At 38.8% G+C, this 24,239-nt stretch overlaps 1 protein-coding gene across 15 annotated transcripts in view; it reads left to right on the top strand.

Moving 5' to 3' along the window:
• PTK2 (protein tyrosine kinase 2) overlaps positions 1 to 24,239 on the top strand; it is a 210,428-nt gene that overhangs the window by 31,555 nt on the left and 154,634 nt on the right. For 10 of the 15 annotated variants that reach the window (XM_087931786.1, XM_087931783.1, XM_087931779.1 and 7 more), the window contains one exon: positions 23,351 to 23,377. The exons of the other annotated variants lie outside the window; for them this stretch is intronic. Coding sequence is in view for 3 of the 10 variants with exons in the window: in XM_087931778.1 (XP_087787904.1) it covers positions 23,351 to 23,377 (27 nt within the window). In the remaining 7 variants the exon portion in view is untranslated. The remainder of the gene's footprint in view (positions 1 to 23,350; positions 23,378 to 24,239) is intronic. 15 annotated transcript variants of the gene reach the window in all.

Below are 24,239 nucleotides of genomic sequence, written 5' to 3'. Positions count from 1 at the left end.
TGTGGCCATGTTGGTAGTAGTTGATGAGTGTTGAAGTCTAGCACATTAGGAAGCCAATAGGTTAAAAAGAGTAATCCTAAACATGTTTTTATGCTTTCTTTTAAGTCAGATTTGAAATGGGACTTCCTTTAGCCTAAATAGAACTGATTATATAAAATCAATACTTATACAGATACAGATAATCACAGTTGGAAAGGAGCTTGTAGGTCATCTGACAAATGGCAGTCCAATCTCTTCTTGAAAGCCTCAAGTGATGGCGCTCCCACAACTTCCGAGGGCAAGCTGTTCCATTGGTTGATTGTTCTCACTGTCAGAAAGTTTCTCCTTGTTTCCAGGTTAAATCTCTCCTTGTTCAGTTTCCATTCATTATTCCTTGTCTGGCCTACAGGAGCTTTAGAAAATATCTTGACCTCTTCCTCCTCTCTGTGGCAGCCCCTCAAATATTGGAAGACCGCTATCATGTCTCCCCTGATCCTTCTCTTTACTAGACTAGCCAAGCCCGGTTCCTACAACCGTTCGTTGTATGTTTTAGCCTCCAGTCCCCTAATCATCCTGGTTGCTCTTCTCTGTACTTTTTCTAGAGTCTCAACATCTTTTTTATAATGTGGTGACCAAAACTGGATGCAGTACTCTAGATGTGGTTTTACTAAGGCTTTATAGAGTGGTATTAGTACTTCCCTTGATCTTGACTGTATCCCTCCGTTAATAGAACTTAGGATTGCATTAGCTTTTTTGGCGGCTGCTGCACACTGCTGGCTCATATTTAGCTGGTTGTCCACTAAGACTCCAAGATCCCTCTCACAGTTACTGCTATTGAGCCTGGTTTCACCCAGTCGATATGTGTACTTTTGATTTTTCTTGCCTAAATATAGGACTTTACTTTTCTCTATATTGAATTTCATTTTATTAGATAATGTCTTTAACCATTATATGGCACTCTGTATCGCCTCCACTTTTCAAAGTTCTTTTTTTCCCCACTTTTCAATTGTATTAACATTAAATTTTATCCACTGATTTTTTTTAAAAAATATAATCCATTCCAGGCAAGTCCAGCATTCTATCCAATGCCTAATTAATGCCAAATTCTGTATATTGTTCCAAATTTAATCTCTACTTTCATTGTAGTTCTTTTATTTCCGTTTATCTTGTATTTTTCTCTTATTTTCCATTCGCCGCTGCCGTACTCTTAAATGAGGGCTCTTTCTTTCTGCTTTTCGCGGTTTTCAAAAAAAGTTCAAGTTCTTTTATCTGGTTACACGCCGCTCACTTCACTGCTCCAACACACACTTAGGTCCTGGCAGCTTCCCATCTTCAGGGCAGCCATTAAAATTGCTTCTCCCTGTCTTCCAGAGGAGTATACCTAGCCAGGGAGGGGAGATGCGGCTCCCCTCAGCCCAGATGGTGGTCTCCCCCTCTTGCCCCACCTCAGAGAGGTGGGTCACATGGATCCGGTCCTATAGGGACCCTTCCACAGGGTAAGCATGGATTAAAGCTCCACACTATTGCGGTCTCTGGTTTGTCTTCGACAGAAGCGCCACTGGAACTGTTCTGTTCTGTTCTATTCTAGCTTAGGGCCACTGTGGGGTCTCCAAAACAAATACAGCAAGTTCTACCATTGTAGGTTCTTGCTAGAACTTGAATTATATTTTAATGTGCTTGTTGGCACAGGTCCACATATGAATGTAAGCCTTGTATTGCAAGTGTATGTGTAGATTTGAAAATGTGACTAAATGAAGTAAAGACATTTAAAGACAAATTCTGCCTTGTTGAGAAATTGCTGAATAGCTTAATGATGTCAGATAAGTGCATCTTTACTAAGAAATATCTCCAGAGGAAGTATTTTACTATACATTAAAAATAAAAGTTCCTGAATCAAAATAGCTTAAGTAAATGGATCTGAATTCATACATGCTAAAATAGCCTTGGAGGAAACAATAAATTCACCGTTAAAACTACTTTCTGGAAAATGCCTTGGAGCTTTCAATTACAAACCTTAGTACATTTCGCAAAGAATAAAACAAACAGCCCTAAAATTTTGTAATGTAATGTTATAGTACCTGCCAAGGGAGGGGGCAGAATGACAGAAGCAGTGTCCTACATATTATACAGTGCAAGCTGTTTCCCCCTCCTGGTGTTACACACAACATGAAAGGAAAGAGCTTTTGTCATTTTGATGAAAGTGCAAAGATCCTGCAGACCCCAGTGTTGTTACCTCCTACCACAGGAAGATAATTTTCTCCCTTGTCCTTTTTCTCTACCCAAAATTACATTCATGCTCTCTATTGGGCAGCCAGTACATTTTATAAATAAATTTATACATAAATAAATTCACATTTTTTTCTCTTTCTTTGGATGAATGGAATGAAAAGTTTGAATACATAATATTGTCTCCAACTTTAAAGCCTGTTTCTCCTTTTGTAATTGTTGGCAGTTTCAAAATTTCAGTGCTTTTGTTGCAGTTGTGGAGTAAAAAACTATTCTAGATAGTGGATGTCTAGAAAAAAGAAACCAATTACAAAATTGTAGGCCAGTTGGGGCAATTTATTTCATTCCGGGTCTATTCAGGAATTTCAACCCAAAATCAGTTTTGTTGATACGAAGTCATCTTTGTTTGTTCTTGTTTTGCTTTTCAGTTTTTGTAAGCAGTACTTGGCGAGTTGTTTCTATGATAAATCAGCATCAATAATTTAAAACCCTAAAATAAACTTGCTTTGAGGGAAGATTTACAGATTCAGACAGAAATGGAGAGAACTCTTTTCTTGAAGGGGAATTTGTGTCAGCTGATCGCTCTCTGATCACAATTGGTTAGCCTCAAGTTCACAGCAGAATGGAATAACAGTTGCTTTATCAAATCTTCTTTATGAGGAATGTTGCTCTGATGTTCAGAAAAAACGAGCTAGTTGGTTCTAGAAATGTCATCATTCCAGTCTTCTGTTTAAGTTCATTGCTGCATTGTGTCCTAACAGGCATTTGCAGCCTGATAGCATATTCACAGATTATGTCAGAACAAATTATCCAAATATACATAAAATCTGTATAATTGCTCGCTTTGTACCATTTGGAAAGCAATTAAAATGAGTTAAGGAAAATTTCAACCTATGAATAATTCATAATTAATTTAGCATTAATATAACTCATTCTCTTTTCCCAGCTTTCATCAGGAAAGTGTTTTTTTCTTTTGCAGCTTTTCTGCTGAAAATTGATTCATTTTGAGGTTTTGGCATAAGTCCATAGCTTTGGCAGCTTAACCATTTAGCTATATATTTACTTGTTGGTAGCAAGGCTATTCCTCATTATATAACACAATCATATCAGCAAATGAATTCAGCACTTATCTCTCTAGGAAAGAAGCAGGGAGATTTTTAAGCTGCTTGTTTCCCACATCACCAGACAGATTCTGTGCAGGCGTGAACTTGCTGCCTCCGGGTTGCGTCATGTTATGACTAGATGAGATAGAAGAGTTTACATAACATATATATATCTGTGTATGATAGTTCCAGAAAAGTCAGGGACATTGATTATTTTTACACTACAGACTTTCTTTGTTCTCTCCATTTCAGTTCTGTGTTTGTCTAACAGATGAAATTGTACACGAGGGCTAAATGAAGAATGAAAACTATGCATGGTTTATCAACTCATTTATTTATCAACTCATCCGTACAGGATAATTTTTGAAAACCAGTTTACATTCTTTAGGAGTTAATCTCTTGTAGAAGAATTGCTCGTTTTCTTCTTTGACTAGCACTACCCCAATATATTTAAATCAGAGAAGGATTTCTAATCTTTGGTATGGATGTATAGTACAAGTAGGCTGGACCTTTAAATTTCCATTTGATCAGTAGAGACCAATTGGCAACAAGAGGGGATGGATTTTGATTTGGCTTTTATTTATTACTTTAGACTATTTACATGCCGCTCAGTTTCATAACAGTCTAGAGTGGCTTGTAGAAATAGAGTTAAAAAGAAAATCACTATTTAAACAAACTTTAAAATATTGCAGGAAAAATAAAATATTATGAAATAATGAGTATTATATGTTAAAAATACTATTTCAACTAAAATGACTTTATAATACTAAAGGATCTGGGTAGACAAATATCTTGAACCTCCTAAACTGTCAAAAAGGGGGCATTTTCTTCAGTCTCAGTACAATGTGTTTCACGACACGGGCCTTCCTGCAGAAAAATTAGAATTAATTTGAATGACAAATGTATCCATGATGGATCATGACCTAAAACTGCAGAGTAAGCAATAGGAAGTAGGAGGTCTTGCAAGTAACTTGGTCCTAACCAAGTAAGATTACATATGACATTCTGATAGTGTATATATAAGGCTCAGGAGATAACCAGTGAAGCTGTTTGAACATGGACCTTTTGAGGATCTTTGAAAGGGATCATCTTCCATCTATGTTGTTGCCTTCTGGCCTAGTTGCAATTTCTGAATTGGAGTGTACAGTGCATTGCAATAATCAACCTGGAGGTGAGTAACGAGTGAGTCACCGAACCCTGTTGTCTGTCTTCTAAATACGCATGAAATTCGCTTATTAGTTGAACCCCTTGGAAGGTTTTTCTTGCCATTGAGGTGTGCTTGTTGGTTTATTAAATTTGTTTGCCGCCCATCTTACCATGATTGTGTTACACGATCGTCCAGCATCAGTGTCCGGCATCAGGGGGAGCACAAAGCTGCAACCCTGATTCTTCAGCGGGCATGCAATCTTGTTTCAAAGATGGCATTCCTCCATCCATTCTCCAACTGTAGGATACCATGACTAACATGCCGTAGGCCTAGGCAACACAGGAGGAACAGCCATTGCAAAAGAGATAGACTAGCCCAAGGGGAGGGGGAAAAACATGACAAAGAGGCCCAAATTAATGCTACTTTAATTACACCTGGGATATGTTGAGCTGGAGATTTCCTTTGGCAGAGACAGTTTCAAGAGCTTGTTACTTTACTCTACTAGCGTTTGTTTCTTAAATTCACCAACCTCACACAGGCAGCCATCAATCTTGAAAGTCTGTCAAAACAGTTGTCATGCACAATTCTTACCTAGTGTGATTAAGATAGAATTGCTTTGAGTCCTGCGTCTCTCATCGCCTGGGCTGAGGTCTCTCTTTTGAAACAATCTCATTTCCTCTTATATACTTTCTCCATTAGATATTCTATCTCAGGTTCATAGGAAAAGGGAAGTATCACTACAGATATCAGGCATATGGACGACGATACCTAGTTTCAGCCCTAAGAATGATAATTCCCAGACCGTTAATCAGAATGGCAGAGACTCTCTACACCCAAACTGAGAAGGACCCATCTAGTTGGTTTCAGCTAAGAGTTTTGGAGTTGCAGCGCTAACATCTTCTGGATACGGAATCTTGGGGCATGGGCGATAGTTGCTAAATCAGTTGGGTTCGAATACGTTTTTTTAAACCAGGTCCTTACTACCACTTCTTTAAAGCAGGAAAGTCTGCCTATAAAAAGGAAATATTTATATTCTCAGTAAATACTGGCAAGATGCATTATTTAGAAAACTCTTACGACCCGAGTTGAGAAAGTATCTCATACGTTAGATGTGGTGTGATCGGATTGAAAATTCTGGTTTCTTTTTTTCTTCATTATGCTGATGTAAAGTTTTCAGAATGTTTGAAGCTTATCTGCTGTTGATTTTTTGCCTCTTTCTTTGCTTTTCTCTGTTGTTTTCTCATCATTAGCTTTGGTTGACATAGCATGTGACAAGACATAAATGGATGTCATTATATGTTTGAATGTTTCACCGTGATGTCCTGTCATGGTTTAATACTTTTTATAGCAGGTTAAAATTGTAATAACAATTTTGAAAGGAAGAAACTTGGGAAACCAGTTTGAGATTATATGCCTATAAACATTTAAAAATAATGTTTACTGATTAAAATATTGAATCAGTTTTGATATATGTGGGATATAGCTGCTAGGAGAGATATTTAAAAACATTCTGATTGGAAGCAGAAATTAAGCAAGCAAGTAACATGACCATTTCTATGATCCATTTTAGGAATTTGCATCTAAATGTCACATAAGTAGCTAGCTAAATCATGCCTGTCTTTCTACAATAGGTTTTAAGATTGCATTAAGCAATTGCATTGTTAATTTCTGCATTTTAAGTAAGTCAAGTCTGTTCATACCTATAACTGATGAAGATTAATATGGATCAGATAATATTTTGACTGATGAAAAACAAGAGTTTGAAATTCTTCACAATATTGAACCAAGTGTATTGTTTTACATTTTTTATACCTCCTCATTATAGGACTGTCAAGACATTCTGGTGTCTCAAATCAGTAACAGTTCCTGTCATTAAATAACATTGAGAAACGTCCCTTCTTTAAACTCCTTTATTATTCTTGCCTTTCAGTAGGACTTATGCAGAAGAATGTGAGCTGCCTTGAAAGCCTTCAGGTGGAAAAATGAGGTGTAGACCAGTGTATTCTTATAATCTACCCTTAAAAGTACATTAAAATGTAGTTTGGTGGCTTTGTTACCTGTTGTATGGTGGTAGCATGTCTACTCATTTATAAAGAACGGCACGGCAGATTTTCTGATGTATTATTGGAGGTATAGAATTGGATTGCTTAATGTTAACAATTAGTATATCACTGTTTTCTGAAAGTTGTGTATGTATAATGTAGACTATAATGACTAAGTTTGAGTAATTTTCATCAAGGTGACAGTGCAGAAGGCAACAAAACATTGAGCCCTGGGATTAATTTGGGGATCATCTTTACCCCATTTCCCAGTATTTTGATGGGAGGAATTTTTATCTGAATTGAGTGTCCTATTTTACAAGTGTAGATTAAATAATTTGGTTCCATGGCTGTCATATCTGGAACCAACATATTAGACATACACTTTATTAGGGTACTATAATGATAGCTGAAGGCTCAGCATACTCCTAATTTTTTGTTCTCCTTATTTATATGACAAGGCTATTGCATTTCAGTTTTAACATTTTGGTCGGGTTTATGCATTTTGCTAGATGATAAGCCACAACGGACAGCTCTAACAATTTGGGTTTCAGTATTACATTAAAGCAATACTGCTTAATGTGATGTTTTGACACCCGGACTATGTCTAAGGGCATTATCCATTAGTAATATTTTCAAATTCCTATAAAGTATCAACGGCCATTACATTCCAGGATATCTGAGATAATTTGATTTGCTTGAGTTAAAATTATATTTTAAAAAAGATATGTGCCAATATGCCGTTATATCACTTCAGGTCATAACTGCTGGAGATCAGTGATATGCTTTCCTGCCATTTTGAGGTATAAGCCCTAAGTTCGATGTGACACCATTTCAAAAACAAGAAGAAAACTCAATTCCATCTCCACACTAAGAAAAAAAAAAGTCAGGCCTCAACCTTGTGTATTTTGCTTCATTTACATCATTTCAGACATTTAGACATCGATGCCACCAATAAACTAACTAACTAAACAATCAACCAACCAACTGACCAGGATGCTGATGGCTCTCAAATTGTTACTTACCTCTGGATTAGAGTTTGAAGATTAAAAAAAATGAATTGTTGATACAATAGAAATTGCCAGTATACTTAGTGCAAATGTTAGAATGAAATTTTCAAATCCAGCCTGGTCTTTCCTAGAACACACAGAGCAAATCGCTTGGAGCAGAGGGAAAGTTTATTTGAGAATCCACAACAGCATACAGCAGTTGAAAGTTGCAACGAAAGTGTAAAATTCTCTATTGTTTTTACCTTTATACCATTTTCTTTGTGCCTTCTGGAAACACTGGGAGTTATTGGAAACTGTAATTAGTTGGATGGCAAATGGGGGCATTTGGTTATTAGGCACCCTGTGGAGTTAGTGGGTGTTTTCCACTTTATTGCAGGATTTGGGTTTGGCTAAGAATTAGGGACAACACGATAGCAGCGTTCAGGGGTGGGATTCTATCGGTTCGGACCAGTTTAGGCGAACTGAATGTTCAGTTTGCATCTGGTTTGCCAAATTGGTATTTGAACCAACCGGCCGGCCTGCCCACCCCACCTGCCCCTCCCAGGAGTCTCCATGCAACCCATTTTCGATGCAGGCAAGTGCAGGGTCTGCGCAGAGGCTCTGGGAGGGGGAAAAAAACGGGCCTTCCAGAAGTCCGGAAACGGGCTTGTTTCCAGCTTCCAGAGGGCCTCCAGAGCCCGGAGGAGGCCATTTTCACCCTCCCAGAGGTCTAAGGGAAGCCTCTGGGCTCTGGGGAAGATGAAAAATGGCCCTCCCAGAAGTTCAGGTAGGCCACGCCCACTATGGCTATGCCCACCCAATTGGGCAGTGAACCGGTTGCTGGGATTTTTGAATTCCACCCCTGGCAGTGTTCCAGTATTTGAGGGGCTGCTACAAAGAAGAGGGGATCAAATTATTCTCCAAATAATTGTCTTGCTCTCCACCAGAGGGCAAGACAAGAAACAACGGATGGAAGCTAATCAAAGAGAAAAGCATGTTGAAACTGAGGACAATTAACCAGTGGAATGGCTTGCCTTCAGAAATCATGGCCGCTCCATCACTGGAGGTTTTTAAGAAGAGACTGGACAGTCCCTTATCTGAAATAGTATAGGTTCTCCTGCTTGAGCAGGTGGCTGGACTAGAAGACCTCCAAGGTTCCTTCCAGCTCTATTCTATTCGAATTCTAATCAATTGGCTTTAATGGTGGGACTTATCTCCGGAGGGAGGGGAATGAGTCTGCCTACTGAGATGAGGTGGATGGGTTGCTTTCGTGGTGTGGAGACAAAAAATTGGTCCTCAACACCAATAAGACCAAGGAGCTTATAGTGGATTATAGAAGGAACAGATCAGACATCTAGCCCTTGCTTATCAGTGGAGACCGAGTGGAGCAAGTGGCCAGTTTTAAGTTTCTGGGTGTTACCATAAAAGAGGACCTGACCTGGGGTGCCCACATTGCAGCCCTGGTCAGAAGGGCCCAGCAGAGACTATACTACCTGAGATTTCTCAGAAAACAACAACTGAATGAAAAACTGCTGGTGACCTTCTACCGCTACACCATAGAGAGTATCTTAACTTACTGCATCTCTGTATGGTTTGCCGATTGCACAGTGGCAGACTTACAGTTTTATTAATTTATAATATGACCTACAAAAAGAATACAAAGTGAATGAGAAACTGCTGGTGAGCTTCTACCGCTACACCATACAGAGTATCTTTACTTCCTGCACCTGTGCCTGGTTTGCCAGTTGCACAGGGGCAGATAGGGCAGCACTCCAGAGCGTTAATGTCATTGCCCAGAAGATCATTGGTTGCCCTCTCCCCTCTTTGGAAGAGCTTTACAGCTCCCGCTGCCTTAAGAAAGTTCAAAACATCCTTAAAGATCCATCTCATCCTGGGCAGCCTTTTTTTGAACTATTACCATCTGGCAGACGGTGCAGGATAATTAAAAACAAGGACAAATAGGTGGAAAAACAGCTTCTATCCCAGGGCAGTAGCTCTTTTGAATTCTGCTGTATAGTACAGTGTTAGTGTGGTGTCGGGGGTTTCCGGTTCAGTGTGTGAAGGGTGAAGGATGTGTGTTTATTTTCATGGTTGTGGTCATGATGTGCACTGAAGATGGTGTTTGATTTTGTTGTACGAGGTGCAGTGACAATAGAGTAAACTAAACTATTAACCTTGAGACTGAAAGTGGCAGTCAGAAGAAGGGTTTTTTTGCTTAATACAGGTACTTACGATCGCAATTGAGCCCCCATCTTTTGTTGCCAGCAAGGCAGTTGTTAAGTGAGTTTTTATTCCATTTTATGACCTATTTTATCACAGGTGTTAAGTTATTCATGTAGTCTTCAAGTAATTCATGCTGTTGCTAAATGAATCTGGCTTCTTCCATTGACTTTGCTTGTGAGAAGTCAGCCCGAAAAGTTGCAAATGTTGACCCTGGGACAGTGCAACTGTCATAAATACATGCCAGTCACCAAATGACCAAATTGTGAAATGTCCCATTGGGGATGCTACAATGGTTGTGGAAAACTGGTCATAAAGTCACTTTTTTTCAGTCCTGTTGTAACTTCAAATGGTTACTAAATAAATGGCTTTAAGACGAGGCCTACTTGTAGTGGATGTAATTTCTGGTATAAACCTTTCTCCATGGAACTGGTCCCTCGTGCCCAAAAGGTTGCAGGCCACTGACTTAGATTATGTCATGAGTGATATGGAAGTTGCTTTCTTTCCATGAATGTATGCTTTTAAGCGTTCTTAGGGAACTGTCCCATGTACCATATGTTGTTGGAATATAAGTGTAAGTGTGCAAAAGAGAAACAACTGATGCATGTTGATGACAACTTGCTTAATGGACTTTTGACCACGATGCTAAATCAAGAAGGCTTCCTGATGCCTGAATAAAACATTGGAAGGAATAATATCTCCATACCTGTTTAATAACAATCCTGTTGTCTTGTCAGAATTGAGTTAAAAGCAAAATGGGGACCTGCCCTCTTGTATTATTTTTGGAAAAAAGAAATCACATGGGAAGGAGAAACCCACCCTTCTGATTGGCTCCTCAGTATTTGATTTTTATTGGCTTTGTCTGTCTCCACCCCTTTCCTGGATTGACAGATCAGGTGACTTTCTTTTAACCTTCCAATATCTAGACCTCTGGGGTTGAAATTTCTTCATACACCGACCCCCACCCCCAAGTATCAACTTGCTGATCTACAGAAAACAGTTTATCACTTCCACTGTTTGTATGGCACCTGCTGACAAATAAAGGTGAAGATAGCTTATCAACAACACTAATGATAGCTATTCGAAAACACAGGATGATTTGTGCCTGAGTTTTCATGAAGATGTTGAAAAGCACAGGAGATAAAGGACAAATCATTATTTAAGCCAGAGACTACAAGGCCCCTAAGGACGATTGTTTTAAGTGTGCGAAACCAGACTAGCTTGGTGGCTTAGAAAGGAAAGATACAAATCCTTGCCTGGCCCTTCATACCAAATGAATAGTACTGTTATAGTTACTGAATTATGTTGAGTGGTGTAGCACAACTAATTTATGTAACATGACAACAGGCCACTAGTAATGCTTACCAGGGTTACTTGTGGCTCTTTTGGCCTTAAATCCAGAAGAGAACAGAGATCCAGCTAGTGGGCATCATGCCAAAAAGTCAAGCATTTGAATCACCATATTAAATGTAGGATCTTCCTTAGATAAAAAAATACCTTAATGAATGGCCAGTAGTTTAATATGGTGGGATCCAAGAATTTGTCTCCTAAAGCAGTTTCTATTACAAATTATTTTGAGGAATCCTGTGATTCCTTGGATATATGTGACTGCATCCAATAACAGCTATATATCATATTATATCATATAGTTTCCTCATGTTTTGAGGAAGGAAACAAAACCTTTAGTTTAAAACCCTTTAGCTTGATACACTTTAAAAAAAAATCCACCATCATGAAAATGCATGTGATGATGACACAGCCATTTAGCACACCATATTGGCACATTTGGCTGTTAACTTCTGTCCAATGTAAAATGTGCTTATGGTTACCTGAATAATCTCCAACAAAGCATTCCCCAATGAATTGTCATACTGTCTTCTTCCAAGGAATCGTTTCTATATCTGCCATTCAGGTGCCTGATTTTAAGAAGGTTTTTCCCCCTCCTCAAAAAGCCAATGCTGGGCTTTTGGGGGAAGGTGATTGACAAGTAGTTGACCATTGCAGCATCAGGTGATTTACATTCAGATGGTTGACAACTGACCCATATTTATGATGGTCGCAGTGTCCCGGGGTCATGTGATGACCTTTTGCCACATTCTGACAAGGAAAATCAAATAGGGAAGCCAGATTCACTTAATAGCCAGGTTACTAATTTAACAACTGTAGTGATTCACTTAACAAATGTGGCAAGAACTCATCCATCGCCGTAGGATGAAATATCATCAATATATTGATGATACCAATTATACCAGCGTCTCCGATTTTGGGACCATCCAGATCTAGAAGTATGACAACTAAAAAAATAGCTACTGACAATTGCAAGGTATGTTTGTATTCCTTGATATAGTCATGGATTAAAAAGGCCACTCTGATGTCCTCGGGAAAATGGGAAATGTGTGAAATTTAATAATTTTCACTTTAGCTCTAAAATGATAGTCTTACAGAAATTTGTATTTAAAATTGTATTATTTCTTGATTCTTGGCATTATCATGCTTCAGTTTGCATTTTGAGACTTTGAAGCTCTGACTGCTGGTCATTTTTCTCTCAGTTGTAGCTAAGTGGGTGAGTGCATGCAAGTTTGTGCATCAAGCTTTAGTGACTGTTTGCTAAGTAGTTTATTGAAGAAAAAAAATAAAGAATGCCCCCTTTTTTGCCAAAGGAAAATGATAGCTTCATTACATCTTACTTGCTTCTCTCTGTTAGAATACGTAGGGAAAGTTTTAGAGAGGCTTATTGAGGTAGGAATAAAATATTAGACCGGGAAACTTTCAGGTGTACAGGATGGAGCACACAAAATTTTGAACAGGAAAAGATCCAAAAGGACTATTGTCCTGTTAGGATTTATTGTGGCTGCAGCCAGAGTTAGCAAAAAACGTTTATCCATGTGGCAAGCTGGAATTGTCTCCTCAGCCGAAGCTAATGGACTTAGTGATGGATGCCTTTTGTTTGGCTCTGCTGGACTTTGGAGTGAAAGGAGACAAAAGGGAGTTTCACCAGCTTCGCTGCAGCCCATGATAAGCTCACAAGCAAAGGCTACTATGTTGTGCTGTGTGTGAAATTGGAGGGCGGGGAAACTGATGAGCAACCCTTTTAACTGCGTGGATTTAACAATTCAATATAATAGACTGAAGTGTGTGTGTGTGTGTGGGGAATCCTTGTATGAGAAAAAACCTTCGTGGAAAGACTATATTGTGGTAAGTTGCTAATAAGCTGGTGCTGCCTTTTGGATAGCCTAAAGCAGGGGTGTCAAACTCAAGGCCCGGGGCCCAGATCCGGCCCAGAGGGTACTTTAAGATCTGACCGCGGGACCACCCTGGAAACAGGGAAGCACCGGCCCGCGGTGCTTCTGCCAGCAAAAAGGGAACTTGGGAGATCTACGTGCGGCCCTCCCAGGCTCCATTTTCAGCCAGGAAAGCCTCCGGCAGCCTTCTGCTGGCGAAAACGGAGCTCAGAGATTTCATGTGGCCCCCCTGAGCTGCATTTTCCCTGGCAGAAGGCTGCAGAAGACTGTTCTAACTGAAAACAGGGCCCGTGAGCTCCATTTTCGCATGCCCACCTCGGCCTGGCCACACAGCCCGGCCCCCTCGAGGTCAAACACCACCCTGATGCAACCCTCAATGAAATAAAGCATAGTAGGATGTAGTTACCGCCTTTCACCAATCTCCTCCTCCCACCTCCTCCTCCATCTCTCTCTCTCTCTCTCACACACACACACACACACGCACACACACACACATATATGTTGGGCTTTAATTGCGTTTAGAGTATGTACATATAAATGCATTCTGGTGGATATATTCCAAGTATGGTTCAGGCTAGGTCAAAATAACAAGCTGTTGTGCAAAAACCAATTATAAACCACTAATTTCAGAAAAAAAATATCCTAATAAATAGAAGTATCAATGTACACATAATAATTCAGTCTAACTAGAAACATTGAAATAAGTTTCAACCGTTGCAAACCATCTGAAATAATTTAAGCACTTTGTGAAGGCCCTTGGAGCATCTCTTCTATTTGTGTGCATAATATATAATTAAATGTAACCTATATTAGCTGTTACTGACCTACATGGTGAACAAGCCATTTTTAAGCACTCTGCTTAAGAGTTTGGTGGATGACTGATTGAAGAAGAAATAAAAGATTCAGAGGCGTTTCAATTCAAACTTTTGAATATGAGCTCTGAGATTAAACTGTCATAATTATTATTTTTTTAAATCTCATCCATATCTTTTCATTATTTTATTCTCCCAGATCACCATGTACTTGATTCCATGTACGATTGTTGCATTTATGAGCTGCATTCTTATTTGGTTATTGGCTTATTGCTTGGCTTAGATCTTATTCCTTATCAGAAATGGAAAGCTCGGCAGTGTGGGGAGCTATGCCCCACGATATACAGGAAATATTATTATTAGCAGAGTAATAGTTTGGAGAAAAGACTGAAATGTAGTTGTGATTTCCTAAATGCAAAATTTAATACAGTTTTCCTAATTTGCTGGAAGAGTGCTTCAAGGCATTTATACACAGATTAGGTCGGGATACGTTCTTGCATCTTAACATGAAAATTGAAGTATTCAACTTCCTGGTATACCGCTTCAAACTTCAAGTGTGATAATATTTATAGAATGTATTACTTGCCTTTCCATTCAAGTGCCCCAAGCAAAATATTTGATGAAGATTTGCACAAATATTTGCAAATATTTGACTGTTGGCCTGCAAGGTATCTGACATGAGCTCTATTCCTGCAGTACCTGGGAGCAGAAATAAATGCAATATTTTTGCAATAAATGCAATAAAATAAATAATTTTGATTACATTAGGAATATTTTGTTTGGGTTCTACATTTGTTGTAAGAAGTGATACATATTTTTACACATACACACACTCAAAAGTTACATTTCTTTTCTTGTCAAGAGATACATCTGTCAACTAAAGAGACTATTAATACCAATCTTTGAAGTTACAAATCGCTATGCAATATTGAGAAAACCCCCAATGTCATTATGTTAATGCATGCAAATTGATTAATCTGCCCAGCACATTTAGGGGAAGATACACTTCGACTATTTAAACACTGACATACATTAATAGTGCTATGCTGGATAGGTTCATTCATAGGTGCACTGTTACATTAGTTTTGATAATGTAATTGTTGTCAGTGCTCTTTGGTTTGACCTTTGCAGATACTGCACAATTTTCTGAAGAATCAGGAGCCAAGATTTAGAAATTCCCGCAAGCAGTTAGTTTATTGAGACAGTTGACAAATTCAGCCACACCAGGAATGAATTTGGTTTGACAGCAGTCTCTGGAATTTATAATGAATTGAGAGCACTTCTCTTAAGATGGAAAGTGGAGCATTGCCTCCAGAGGGGTATGTGTGTGTGTGTGTGTGTGTGTGTGTGTGTGTGTGTGTGTGTGTGTCACAACCACGGGAGAGACTATTTAAAGAAGCAAATTACCTACTGCATTATTTTTCCACGTTTTGAAAAGCAATTTCTACATCATCTTTTCTTTTTAAAGTCCCGCAATGTTTTACATTTTCTTCTTGACGATGCTCCTTATGAAGTCTGTTACCCTTTACTAATTTCAACATTCCAACTTTTGCTTTAGATTTTTCTGCCTTTTGAGCCTTGATAAATACAGCGATGCCATGGATAGTTGGAGCACAGTGTAATTTTTCCCTTTCTTCTTCCGAGATTAACATTCCCCAACAAGTTCAAAGATCGATACCTTTCTTTTTTGACCGACACCCCTCTCCTACAAAGGCTCTTTACAACAAAAGAGAACGGAACAAAATAATGTTGCCATTGCTGATGCTGCCTTCTCTCTGTCCAATTAACCAGGAGTGTAGGAAGTTTTTCTTACCTTGAACTCCGATGTAGCATGCTAGTCATTAAGAAACGCCGAGTAACCCTTGCCTCCCTCTTGAATGATGCTGTTAACTGATTAACAACAGGAATATGAGTAATCCTGCCTAGAGTCTGTCTACCTTTTGAGACCATTAGTGCTAGATAAGTCCAAAGCAAAGTCATTATTTTTCCAGAACACACTGAAATAGCTCCCAAGTTGTGTTATTTGTTTTACTGTTGCTGCAGAGAGGCGAGGGGAAAGAAGTCGGAAGGAAGAACAAAGCAGATTCATTCTGCACCAGAATAAAATTACTTGGCTGAAACCGTTTACTAAAGCCTTAAATTATATATTGAATCAGTATTATACCAGCTTTGTAGGTGTCATAATTAGGACCAGTTTGATTTGAATCAAATCTGTCTTGCATCAAAATTAAAATCACTGGACAGGTATTGCTCACAAGTCAGGGAGATTCTATTACCCATGCATTTTATTAAAAGTGGGTAAGAATTCCCCATCACTCAAAAGAATGGGATTTCCTTTTTAAAAGGCTAAGTAGATGGGGATGTTTTATAGACACAAATACCTCATCCAGAGTATAATATTCCAAAATGGAGTTACATAAAACTTGCTGCTCAATGCTGAAACGTTGTTTCTTAAATTAATCAGAACTGACAGGGGTCAAAATATGTATGACATGTCAATTAGGTCACAGATGCTACTGTGAAATGTTTGCTTTTCTACAACTTGTAATTGATTTTTTCTTTTGAGAGGCATTTTTATAGGTCCCGGGTAGTGGAAAATATTCCTGCCTTTTATCTCTTGAGGCCGTTTCCTATTGGATAGTAATTTCTATTTGGGTTTTAGTCCCAAAGATGCTTTTTTCAGGAGGCAACTGGACTTTCTTGTTTTTTTCTTTTGAAGACGGTTTGCTTCTCATCCAAGAAGCTTTTTCAGCTCTGACTGGATGGAGGGGAATGGGGGGATTTATACTCTTTGCAGACAAAGCTGGTCATTTCCATCCTTTTAGAGAGTTGTTGAGGCCTCTTGGAAGTTTATCTATGTGCTCAGGGTCACCTGAGTGGTGCTAATGGTTCCTGTAGTCTGAAATTTTTCCTCTGGAAATCCATTCCTACTCCCACACCATTCCAAGGGTGTTCATCCCAAATTGTATAGCTATTAGGATGCAAATGAACAGCTGTCTGCAAGGAATATAAATCTTTCCATTCCCCACTATCCTGTCAGAACTGAAGAAGCTTCTTGGAGGAGAAGTGAAATGTCTTCAAAGAAAAAACAAAGTCCAGTTGCCTCCTGAAAAAGCACCTTTGGGACAACCAGGATCTGGAGGACTGAGAATCTCTACAGACATTTGGGTTTTAGATTCTAGCCAGTAGCAAAGGTATGTTTGGCAAGATCACTAAGATATATATTGGTAATAGGAGCTCTGACTTGCATCCAATATATGGTAGCCAGAGTGTTTAGCAGCAACTTAATTTACAGACATTAATTGTTCTCATATTCATGATCTGAATATTACTTTGCTTTCTTATTTATTCAAATGAGGTTTCTGTAAAGTCTCAGGAGCTGTGCAGTTGTTTTATCTGGCTTTTTGGCAAGCCCACATGCAGTTCTTGAGAAATTGAGTTCTTTCATACTCAGATGTTCAAAGAAATGTTTGCTTTTGAAAGCAAAATTGTTTGAAAAAATATTGTGAGGTGAATCCAGTTCATTTCCTCATGTGTTCAAAATTTCACCATCTTGCATAAATTAGCCATGCGCTTTCAAGTGCCAGTCTTGAAGTTTGACTAAGTAATTGGCATTTTTTCTTGCCAGTGAATGGGTTGATAGAGGAATGATGAAAAGACCATAATTAGGATAATTTTCTATTTTTAAAAGTTCTTCCAATACTATTGCAGTTTATTTCACAAATTGCTTCGGCGTTCCTTGAGCTCTGTGATACAGGGAAACTCAGGAAAGCATTGTCAAAAATATACTTGCCGATTGCTCTTGATTCTCTGCAGTTCAGAGTATGGGGGTTTTGTACTTTGTCATAAACATTGTCTCTGATGTATGTGGATGTATGTTAAACCACTGATCCATTTCAAAGATAAACTGAGGATGTTATGTAGTACAAACAAGACTGTTCATGGATGATTGGATATTTCATGTCATAGAAATAGGTCCTTTTATAGCTAGCTAGAAACAGTTGTAGGTCATTGAGGCCACTGCTTGTTCTTTGGCAGCACATTCAGAATCTCAGCAAGCCCTGAAAAGAAAATATTGTGATACCTTTTCCTATTGGGTCGTAGAACTCATGAATATGCTTCAGTCGATACCTTCCAGGGTTTCTGTTGACTGTGTAAATATGTTTCCTATTGTTTCTTATTTTTAGGTTAGAGTTGATGCATTGCATCACGTGCAAAACATGAGAACTCATCCTTTCCTCCCCATCTTGAGTTATAATTGTATTTTATTGCAATTTTAATGCAATTTTATCCCATCCATCCATCTATCATTTCATTTGAACATTGTAAGCTGCCCAGAGTCGCCTTGCAGCAAGATGAATTACAAGCTAATTTTAATAAAAAAAGAATAAATAAATTCTGGGCAAATATTTAGAAAACGTGAGCCCCACCAAAATTCACGAAGATGCCTGTTTTGAATAAGATATTGATTATAGTTGCATCTCCATATGCCACCTTATCCCTTTCAGATTTAAAGGTGTTTTTTAAGCTAACATTTTATCGAATTAGGTTACTTGGAATAATTCATTTACTTGACTTAATCTTTAAGTAATCAAGTAATAATTACTTCATAATCAAATAATTGATATGAAATAATTGAATCAAGTAATCAAATAATTACTTGAATCAAGCCGTATTACGCAAATTACTTTATGTATTCTCCAATGAGCTGCTCTGAGCATGCATCAGTGGGAGGTGCTTAGGTCTGATAGGCTGGGCTTGATTGATAGGATGCCCCTCCTCCTCCATGTACTCCTCCATGGCATCCCCCAGTTTTAGCTCAGCCTTCGTGAGGTAGGCAGCTTGGTTGTTTCTTGGCCGGATTAGGAGGAATTGAACAGGTTTGACCATCTCCTTCAGGTGGGAGTAAGCTGGTCACCTTGAAATGCTGCTTGTTGTACGTTGGTTGTCACCCCCTTAGAGTCTGTTCTCGGTCCCACTCCTGGGAGGTGTAGCAGAAGGTTCTGCGGCACATTCTGCAGCAGAATTGACTGTCAGAGACATCGAGAGGCCCTGGGCAGTGGAAGTCTCCAAAGGGGGGACTTGGTCCATTGTACAATTGTGTACATGTTAGATGTTGTCAGCCATCAAGATTCTTACGATTGTGTCAGCACACACATTTGATAAATAAATAATAAATGAATGAATGAATGAATGCATGCATGCATGCATTATCTTGGCCTGCCTGTGGCAATCTGGATTCAGGCCTTAATAGGGGCCAAAATTTGTTTTACAAGTAGCCCTTGACTTATGACCACAATTGGGACTGGAAGTTTGGAGGGAAAGGGTTGTTAAGTAAGATGTCACATGTGACAGCTTCGCTCAGCAGCTGCAAACTCAGAGCTCACAGCTGTGGCCATTAAGTAGATGGAGGTAAGGTAAGCAACACTGAAACTGTCATAAATATGAGTCAGTTTCCAAGCGTTTGAGTTTTGATTGTGTGACCATGGGGAGTCTGCAGTGGCTGTAAGCATGAAAGTCACTTTTTCAGTGCCATTGTAACTTCGAGTGGTCACTGCATGAGCTGTTGTAAGTCAAGGACTATTTGTAATATCATTGGTGGTATGTTTTTACATATATTGAAAATTTTTGGAGCTTTCTTTTTTATGTCTATATTATATTCCTAGTTACCAGTTCGATCATTTTTGATCAATTTAAATTTCATAATTTTTATCACTTGGCAATGATAGTTAAAATAAAATTAAACACAATATTTGATGTAAAGATCTGAGCTAGTGTGTTGAATAAAAAATAATAACCCAAAATTATCTGAAAGCTATTTCCTTAAGAAGTCTACTTACACGTTAACTCTTGTATTGAAATCTGTTGCCAAAGGAAACTTTAGGCCTTTCCTTCTTGAGTTCCTCCTGCCTGCCTGTTTCTTGTTTCCTTACAGATATTTCTCTCAACATGTTAGTTTGTCTAGTTAGTAAGCAGATAGCTTGCTGAGCATATTTTTATTCTCAGACTTTCTATTTTGTATCCTGGAACAAACGGTTGTCCTACTGTGTGGTTCTCTGACATCCTTATATCCAAATTCTTTTCTTTAAGAGTTCATATTGCATAAAATATGCATATAAAATTGTGTGCTACTGTCATGCTTCTCCTGAGTTACGCACAGTTACATGTTATTGCTGATCTGAATAAATGTGTGACTCAGAAAGAATTGAACACTGCCTCTTTGTTCATGCCAGGCCAGACCTAGATTTCCGACTTGGTTATTATCTACAGCCTGCAAGCTACATAAAATTTGTATGCTCACTACAGCGAATATGTTTACTATATTAAATTAGAAGAACTGGATTTATCAATGTGTACTGATGACTGAAAGTATGAGAGTCATGAAGATACTTAAGCAAATGATGAAAAAGAAAGTCTGAAAAGATTACACCCAAATGACTATATAAGGACAGGCAGGTTCTAAAAATGTGCTGTCAAAGGCTTATTCTTGGGCTTAAAATAGAGGTAACAGAAATACAGGGATCATTGCCTGATACGTTGAAGCAAGGAAACCATTTATATACTGTTCTATTATATTATAATAACTTTTAGTGCTCATAGTAGATTTTCCACTGTACCAGCTGACTGTTAACTATTCCAACTGTGTGTTCTTCAGATATTTGGGGTCTACAGCTCCCAGATTTCCCTGACTAGTGGTCAGAAATTCAGGAAGTTGTAGTCTGAGTGCATAGTATTACTAGTTCCTTAATTACGCTGTAGGACACTGGATGCATCAAAAGAATGACGATATTAATGGGAGCCCAATAAAACAATTGAGTTGTACTTTTCCAAATGAATTGTTTATTGCCAGAGTTTAACAATTGGCATGAGAATGAATTCCATTTAAAAAAAAAATAGAAAAAAAATATTTTAAGAGTGTTTGACTTCTGCCATATCTCACATTTCTCAGAAATTCATAACATTAGTTTTAGTAAATATACCATAACTACATTTTGTTAATTAATGCAAAAGGGCATTGCTTTGCAGTTTCTCCCATGAGCTGTTCAGAGCATCCAGAAGCGGGGAGGTGCTTCAGTCTCTTCTGGAAAGGCTGGGCTTAAAACTCCGGGACGCTCCTCCTCCTCCACGGAACACCTCCTCAGCGTCCCCCAGTTTTAGCTCAGCCTTCGTGGTAAGAGGTTGTGCATTCCCTGACTGGAACGGTTTCTGATTCAGCTAGTCAAGATTCAGGTTTGCTCTTGGGTTAATTCGGCTTGCAAAATTTCCCCCCTATTAATCTGGCGATTTCAAGGCTTGTGGCTCTATTAGGTTATCCCCCTGATCAGTTGAGAGCAGCTCTTTGTGACTGGCGGAGCCTGCCACTTCTCAGGCAGTCTGAGATGGCCACTTCAGACAATTAGCCTATCTAATTCCCCAATCGTCTCAAATTCCTGACATATAAGGTGGTCTTAATTGCGATCACATCAGCAAGGAGGATTTCCAAGTTGTCAGCATTGTTGATGAGAAAGGGCCTGTGCATGTTTCATGCGGATAGAGTGGTTCTCAGATTGGATCCATCGTTCATCCCTAAAGTAAATTCAGCCTTCCACAGAGCACAGGAGTTGGTGCTTCCAAATTTTTGTCCGAAACCATCTCATAGACTGGAGCATCAATGGCATTGACTTGACGTTCGAAGGGCATTAAGCATCTATCTAGACCGCATGGTGGCATTTCGAAAATCTGAGGTTCTATTCCTATCCTTCAACCCATCCATCCACTTTAGGACACAGGGTGTCATTGACGACCATTGGTAGATGGTTGAGAGCCACCATAGCTAAAAGTTATGAATGCCGGTCCATTTCAGTTCCTAAGGGCATTACAGCCCACTCGACAAGGAGTGCGGCAACATCAGCAGCATGGGCCACTCGGGCTTCCATCGACGAAATCTGCAGAGCGGCGACTTGGGCTTCACCATCGCCCTTTGTCAGAAATTATAAAATTGATGTCTACGCCTCAGTGGACGCTTCATTTGGCAGAAGAGTCCTGCAGAGGGTCCATAGAGTTTAGGAGTGGATTTCGATCCAGACGGAGTCCCTCACTAAGGACAAGCCAAGCTTTGGTATGTCCCACTTCTGGATGCTCTGAAGAGCTCATGGGACAAAGGGCGTTGGTACCTGATACGCCCGTTCGCTGTGAGCTGTGAAGAGCATCCAGTCCCACCCATTTCTTTCCGTCTGGTGGGGTTCCGTTTCGGTCAGGGATCTAGATTAGGAGAAGAGTCCCGGACTTTGGTACTCGGTCTTCGCAAAACTGGGGGACGCTGAGGAGGTGTTCTGTGGAGGAGGAGGAGTGTCCCAGAGTTTTAAGCCCAGCCTTTCCAGAAGAGACTGAAGCACCTCCCCGCTTCTGGATGCTCTTCACAGCTCACAGAGAACGGGCGTATCAGGTAAGTACCAACGCCCTTTTTAGTAGTAACTGAAATTTTCATTACGCATGTTTCAAATTGAATTAGAAATATGCTGTAAATTGTTGGGAGTAATTTTTTTCCCATTCTTTAAAATTTTCTGAAGTTTCACCACATGACTCATTGATTTATAAGCCCAACCGAACACACATGTTATCATTTCTTGTTTATGTTTTACTGCTGTTTGTTCTTTCTATGTCTTTTTGTGGTATAGTAAATGTATTTGAGATGGAAGTTAGCAATAGGAATACATGCTGCTCTGGTAAAGTCTGTATGGCTATTAGAAATTACAGAAAAGTAAGCTCACTTAAGAAAATAAAATCTGATTTAGTATGTTCCTGAAGCCCATCAATAAATAACCAAAAGCTTCTAGACTTTTTTCTCTACTTTATTTAGCACCCAAAGTATGGTGACAACTAAGATAACACACCAACTTTATCTCTGGACGACCATTGATTCAGATAATCTATTAAATAGGGCTTATAATCAGTTTGCAACCATGATTTATTATTATAGCACATTCAACACTTACAAACATATATTGTCTAACTGAATAAGAACAATTACGGCATTTGCCTATTATTTCAGATCCTGGGGAAAGATTCAGTAAACACATAAAAATGCTAAATCCAGTAAACATCTGCTGGGTGTATAATAATATACCTCATGTATATAGAGTCATTTTTTATGTATTTTATACATTTAGTCTGCAATGAGTTTGCTTTAATGTCCAATTGTTATAGATAATTATAGATATCTATATTATTTTTTGATAATCTAACAAATAATAAAGGCAACAATATTTAAATATTTCAGGGATTAATGTGTAACCATGTACTGCATTTATTTTTAAATACATAACATGAAATTAGTATGACATATTGATCATGCATCTCATAAGCACAGTAAAATACGAGCATATGGAAGGGATAGAAATTAAGTTGGCATGTTGTTTAATTCTTAACTACTGTTTTGAAATATATAATAATCACAGCTTTATTAAATTGACTGTTGGCCTAACTTGTTAATTAAGATATTATGAGAATGTTCAAGAACAAATATAGTATTTCCAGTTTTCAAATTGTATCATGAAAAGATACAGTACAATGAATCCTGATTAAACTGATGTATTTTATTTTTATTATTGCAGATCTTTCCAGGCTTTCCTTTTCAGCAGGTAAGTTTTTTTAAAAATAATTCGCAATTCCAGTAAATGACTCTTTTTTTACTAAGCATCAAATTATGATGCAGAATATTGTAATCCAGATAGAAAGTTTTTCCTTTTGTTTCCTTTGTTTTAGCAAGGAAGGAAGCAGAGTTGTTTGTGGTTGAATCAGTATGTTTTAAGAATAAATTGCTTTTTGACAATGTTAATAATTTCCTGGGAGATAATCTATGTAGGCCAGTTCCATACTTTTCTGTCATTTAAAGGTGAAATTATAATAGGTATCATCAACTAATCCAGATTTCTTTGTTCTGCCTTTTAAGTGTCGAGTTACGATGCTAGGAGTGGAATTTATTGTGTCTAAATTGTGTTTTAGTATTTTGCTTTTGCCATTTGTGATACAATACATACCAGACCTAATATACCAGTGATGGCTAACTTTTTTGTCGTCGCGTACCAAAAGTGTGCATGCGTGCGTGCACACGCGTGCCTGTACCCATAGTGCAGTGCATGCATGACCCCCCTGCGCTCCTCCCGCTCCCCTGCACCTGCACACATGACCCCCCATGCTCCCCCCACCCCTTGTGTACGCGCACGCATCTTCCTCATGCACCCCCCCATGCATGCTCAGTAGATACCTGAAAATCAGTTGGCTGGCAGGAGCCGCACACGCATACACACAGTGGAACTGAGTTGAGGCAATGACTTGCGTGCCAGCAGAAATGGCTCTGAGTGCCACAGATTTGCCATCACAGTAATATACAGTGTGTATGTATGTATGTATCAACTAACATTGGACAATACATTATCTGACAAAAGATAGTGACATTATGATAATTTAAAATTGAGTTCTGTGCCTTAATGCCATGAGTGT

This window comes from Pseudonaja textilis, chromosome 3, assembly GCF_049901715.1.
Source record: "Pseudonaja textilis isolate UNSWEBS1 chromosome 3, rPseTex1.2, whole genome shotgun sequence".
NCBI classification, from domain to species: Eukaryota; Metazoa; Chordata; class Lepidosauria; order Squamata; family Elapidae; genus Pseudonaja; species Pseudonaja textilis.
This window is presented reverse-complemented; position numbering and strand designations above follow the sequence as displayed.